The sequence below is a fragment of the Ranitomeya variabilis genome, chromosome 3 (genome assembly GCF_051348905.1).
Source record: "Ranitomeya variabilis isolate aRanVar5 chromosome 3, aRanVar5.hap1, whole genome shotgun sequence".
NCBI lineage: Eukaryota > Metazoa > Chordata > Amphibia > Anura > Dendrobatidae > Ranitomeya > Ranitomeya variabilis.
This window is the reverse complement of record NC_135234.1, coordinates 184,625,980-184,631,979: the sequence shown is the minus strand read 5'-3', so window position 1 is coordinate 184,631,979 and position 6,000 is coordinate 184,625,980. Positions and strand designations below refer to the sequence as shown.

General features: G+C 41.6%; 1 protein-coding gene across 6 annotated transcripts in view; it reads right to left on the bottom strand.

Moving 5' to 3' along the window:
* Positions 1–1,568: 1,568 nt before the first annotated feature.
* The window catches only part of CEP85 (centrosomal protein 85), a 108,241-nt gene continuing 103,809 nt past the window's right edge, over positions 1,569–6,000 (bottom strand). For 5 of the 6 annotated variants that reach the window (XM_077294920.1, XM_077294922.1, XM_077294923.1 and 2 more), the window contains exon 14: positions 1,669–2,112. In XM_077294920.1, the coding sequence (XP_077151035.1) occupies positions 1,952–2,112 (161 nt within the window). In that variant the 3' untranslated portion in view covers positions 1,669–1,951. Of the gene's footprint in view, positions 2,113–6,000 lie in introns of all 6 variants that reach the window. The other variant, XM_077294921.1, reaches the window with a different exon arrangement.

The following is a 6,000-nucleotide window of genomic DNA, read 5'->3' as shown; positions in this document are numbered from 1 at the left end:
CGTATGTCTCTTATGAAAATGATGCTGTATTATGGCAAAGTTTGTAGATTTTGAAGATGCTACCTCAGAGCTCATTACCGACGCGTCCTACCCCTTGTCAGTCCTAAGCCACACCCCCCTAGCAAGGTATTTTCCAAACTCCAGTCCTCACGGTCCCCAACACATCAGGATTTCTTTAGTTTGCACAGGTGATTGGATTATTACTAAGGCATCAGAAACTGACACAGGTTCCCTTCAGTGTGCAACACTAAGGAAATCCTGAAAACATGATGTGTCAGGAAGAGGGTTTGGGAAACGCTGATCTAGACCAATAAAGCATTCAGTGTAGAATAGTGTAATTTTAGGTGCAGAGCAAGTGCAGCTAAAATGCAGTTTTTGGATAAAAAACAAAAACCAAAGCCTGATCTCAGCTCTATGGATTAAATGATGGAAAAATCAAGCTTTTTACACTTTGTTCTTAAATGATATGTTCTATAAGCTAGATATTCTGGAACATTTTGCATGACAAATATAGATAATGGCACACCACTAGGAAATGACAAAAATATCACATTGAGAACTGGAAAAAAGTCACAGTGAAAAAAAAGAGCTCCTGCACAACTTAGCCAGAGAAGGCTACAGCTCTTGATATTTGGTATTGTGGGTCTGCCAGTGGTCAGATGCCATTATCTAGTATGGTGTGAACCCTTATTTATGCTCTGAATACTTTGCTATAAACAAGTGCTGAATTTAACATTTGTATCAGGAGGCTAGCACCACTAATGAGGATGTAGCAGCAGATGATAGTATGTGAGCAGGATCAGAAGGTAAAGTGCATCTGTCTTACTTAGACCATGCACATGCTCTGTCAGATATCTTCACTTCTGCATCAGGAGATAGCTGCATTAAGTTGAACGTAGCCAGAGAACCTTAGGAAGAGTTCACATTCCGTTGGTGCAGTCCGTTCAACGCATGCGTTAAACGGACTGCACCAACGTTAGTGCCTTTTCCAAGATCGCGTTATGCGATCGTGATAACATCTGCGTAGCGGTGACGGACCCGGAAACACTACAGACCGCTTCTGACGGTCCATCACAGAATGACGGCACATTGCTAACGCATGCCGATTATGACATGTGTTAGCGATGCGCTACATAATGGCCGTCAATGGATGCACTGAAGCATCCGTTACATTGCGTTAGTGCCGCTGTGTAACGGAACGCTGTCAGCGCATTGCCATTGACGCAATGTGAACCCAGCCTTATACATTTTAAGGGGTTTGTCCAGGATCAGACAAAATTGGTGATCAGGTAGGTAGCAGTTAATGCACTTTACTACTTAAAAAGGGGATTTCTCACGAAGTTCTTTTTATAGTCACTACATCTTGGAAAAATAATTTTCACAACTGGATGTGCTTAAATAAAATGTTCCTGTGCTGAGATAATCTTGTAAATGTGCCCCTACTGTGTAATGGCCGTGTCTGACCATACAGGAACATGGTCTGGTCATACCACAGCTCCTAGGCAGGGAAGGACACAAAACAGAGTGTACAGACAGGACAGCAAGGGATCACAGCTGATTCTTTCTTTGAAGTAAAGCATTATTTAATAACAGACAGTGAAATGGTTTGATCAGACCATGTTCTTGTAAGGTCAGATATACCTTGACAAATACAGCCCACAGACCCTTGCATATAAAACAAAGTTTAATGGGATTTCCAAGCAACATTATTATTTTTTATTTCATAGGTTTCAAGAGGCTAAAAAGAACAAATTGAGCATTATTCATCCACTGTGACAGATTGCAGCCATGACATCACAACTAAGGCGCACGTCAGCTACAGCCAATCACTGGGCTCAGCAGTCTCACGAGACTTCCTCATAAGCCCTGCGGAGCACAGTGTCTAGCTGTAGCGGTCACAGCCACTGTAGTTTTGACATGAGCACAAACTTTTTCTAGACTGCACAGGCAGTTACTGAGTGATACAATTATCTCCCATATCTTGTGCATAACAGTCACTGATACTAGTGCGAAGCTCCTCTATGTCTCTCTTCAACATCTCTACTCCATGGAGATATTTTTCAACAGAGAAAAAATCAAAGTCTTCTTCCTGTGCATCCAATCCTGTATTAGCTGGAGGGGGATAAAACAGAATATGCAAGTTGAAAGTTATTTTTCCATAAGAATTATTTCATTCAAAGAACAAAAAAAAAACGAAACAAAACAAAAGGAATTAAGTGAACGAATGGCTATACAGTCTCATGCAATGTCACTGTTCTGAAATTCTATGCATGAAGTAGAGAAATTAATAAAATAAGAACACAACTCATTTTTAAATGATTTCTAACAAATTTATACTCTTAAAGTTTGAAGGACTTTTTCCCAGAAAATCTTTTAGTCACCTAAGCTTCAAATATGATCAATTTAATAATATTTTGTTTAAGCACTTCCTGACTGCCCAATGTAGATAAAGGTCGGTGCTTGTGTGGGCTCCGAGCAGCAGCGAAGTTTATCAACAGTTAGCAGTTTGGCAGCGCTCAGTACCCCCAGGGTCCTGCAAGCGCTGCAATTCTGATGCAGAACGATAGCTCCGACCAGTGACATCCTCAGGACTGGATCAGGTCCCAATGTTAACCCTTTTCTATTTTCTAGATGCCGCTATCTAGAAGTTAAAGGGAGACCACTGCCTTACTCACCTCCATAATGAGATCTGATCACATCACAGGGGATTTGAGCACTGTCATGGGCACGGAGGTCACGTCATGACCTCCGGGTCCTGTCAGGAACGGTGGCTTGTTAAGACTCAGCCAGCAGCTGAGTCTCAGGCGATCTGCCTGTGTAACACTGTTAGGTCTCATACAATGCAATATTATAATATATATATATATATATATATATATATATATATATATATATATATATATATATATATATATATATATATATATATATTTTTATTTATATTTCAATGCAGGAGACCAGTGATCAGAAAAATAAAAATTGAAGTTCGATATTTGGTATCGGCGCGTCTGCAATGACCAGAGAAATGGAGAAAATGGAGCAAAAACCTTTGCTTTTTTCATCATGCGGCCGAACAAAACGTTAATTGGGGGAAAAAAAAATGGTACAGATGAAAGTCATCTTGTCCAGCAAAAAACAAGCCGCCATGCAGCACTAGCAGTGGAAAAAAAAAGCTATAGCTCTCAGAATGGCAAAAACAATTAAAGTAGTAGTAGTTTATACTCTGTAAAAGCAGTGAAACAGAAAAAAAACAATATAGATGTGGTATCGCTGTAATTGTACTGACTCGAAGAATAAAGCGGTCATCAATTTTAACACATGTGGAACGGCAATATAAAAAAAAAAAAACCCATCCTGAATTGCTGTTTTTTGTTCATTCTGCATCGCAAACATCGGAATAGAAAACGATCAAAAAATGTAATGTGCTCAAAAATGGTACAAATAAAAAAAGTCAACTTGACCCGCAAAAAAACAAGCTGTCACGACTGTCAGCTATAATTTTTTTCACATTTCTGCCATCTAAATAGGTTTTTGAAAAAAATAAAAACCAGCATCTTTTAGTGTGTGACAGCACCCAAACAAAGACAAAATAAATCTGGTATCGCACCAACCTGAAGAAAAAAAATCTCCTAATCACTTATGCAACACGAGGAACGGTGTAAAAAGATGTAGTTACCAGTAACGGGATTTCTTAGCCCACGACAGCACCATGGAGAGAGGGGATCTGCCCTTCAAGGACAGGAAACCTACAGATAAAAAAAAATGGGCGGTACCTCTCCCTCACATCAGTTGGTTTACAGAGCACAAGAGGACCTCCAAGTTATTACAACATACATTTCAACCATAAAACTTTATAAGGAACGCACCCTCTGTGACCTATACATGAATCACACACAAACAGCAAAAGTGTGCTCACCCACACATGACTAGAGAGAATACAAAAATGCTGTCATGGGCTCCGAAAAATCCCTTTACCCGTAACTACATCTTTCTCTTCCCCCATGACAGCACCACGGAAAGAATTGCATCTTAGGGAGTGACCACAGTTGTAGAACCCTTCTTCCAAAGGTGAGATCAGAGGAACAGGCTAGGTCCAGTTGGCAGTGATTGCAAAAGAATGAGATGACCAAGGGGCAGCCATACAGATCTGTTCTATAGAAACCTCTGACTTACCCGCCCAGAAGGTTGCCACCGCTCTTTTAGAATAAGCTCTCAATCCCTCCAGGACGTTATTCCCACTGGACGAGAAGGTTGACAAAATTGCATCTCTTATTCACCTTGCCAATGTGCTTTTTGAAGCCTTGAGCCCTTTTCTGGGCCCCTATAAACACACAGAGAACTATCTTTCCTACACCCCTGGGTGGCCATTAGACACATGAAGGTGTTTAGTTCAAAACCTAACGTATGGAAACTTTCCTCTTTTGCGTTCTTGGGGTTGGAGCAAAAGAATGGGAGGACTTCTTCTTGGGACCTTCGGAAGCGAGACACTACCTTAGGCAAGTAGGCAGGGTCAGGTTTCAGAATGAAAAATGTGTGTGAGGAGGGGCCTGCAGACAGAGCCTGAATATAGCTCACCCTGCGGGCTGATGTCACTGCCACTTGAAGAACAGTCTTAAGAGATAAAATCTTAGGGGAAGTGGAATTCAAGGGTTCAAAGGGGGAACTAGTTAGGGCTGCGAATACTAAATTCAGATCCCACGGTGGTAATCTCTGGCTAGCAGAGGGCCTAGATCTTGTGGAGGTTCTAATGAATCTAGCTACCCACCAAGGATTCCCCACCACATCATGATTATACAGAGCTCCTAATGCAGCCAGCTGAACCTTTAAAGGTGCCAGTAGCAAGGTCCTGCTCTAATCCCTTTTGTAAAAATTCTAGGATGGCCGTGATTGGAACCCCGTCCTGGACTCTGACCCCTGAGGTGAACAGGAATTTTTTCCAGGTTTTCTTATAGGCTCTAGCAGTGACAGCTTTTCTACTTTAGAGTAGCGTAGAAGTCAAATTTGTGGAAAAACCTCTGTCACTTCAAGAGCGCCCTCTCAAATTCCATGCTGTCAAGTGTAAACTTGCTGCCTGAGGATGATATACAGGCCCCTGGGAGAGAAGCTCCAGAATCTTCGTCAGCAAAGAAGGATCGATGATAGACATACTCAGCCAGGAGAACCAAGTTCTTTTTGGCCATAAGGGGGCTATCAGAATTACTCTTGCCCTATCCTCTAAATAATTTTCTTATGACTGCCAGGATTAAAGGGAAGGTGCCACCAGTTTTCTTGTACTTTGTTTTTTTAGTGAAATTAAGCTTAAAATAGTAAATAAAATGTATTAATGCAATGTTTGCAAACATTTCTATATGAAAATTATATATTTTCTTACAAATATATATATTTACCAGTAGGGGGAGCATTTTCCGTTTCAGACCTCAAGCAGCTATAGTGAGACTTACCAGCTTTATTGTTAGCTGGAAAATTGGGGCAGTAACTGCTGACATCACTATTTCCCTCCCCTTTTGGTTGGTCTAATATCCCTGGGGCAGAATGAAGAGTAGCATCACAGGGCAGTGCCATTTTGTGTGCGACTGCCCTGTGACCTACTATCACCAGCAGTTACTGCATCAGAAGCACAGCTTGTTTACAGAGGAGCAGAAGACTCACCAGCATGGTGGACTGGAGGAAGAGTGAAGACATGTGGTTAGTATGGAGCAGCATTATCTGAGCGGAGCTGTCTGACTCATCCATCAGTAAGATAAGGAGATCCAGGTCTGCAGTGAATAGCCAGGCATTGTGGAGGGAGGGGAGAGATACATTAGTATGGCTGAGAGAGACTAATGGGAGAGAGAAAGACATGTAGAATGAGGAGTGAGACACATATGGAGCATGATGGGGAGAGAGATACACATGGAATAGCAGGGGTGAGACACTTGGAGCGTGATGGGGAAAGACATGTAGTATGATGAGTGAGACATCGAGCGTGATGGAGAGATACACATGGAATAGTAGGGGTGA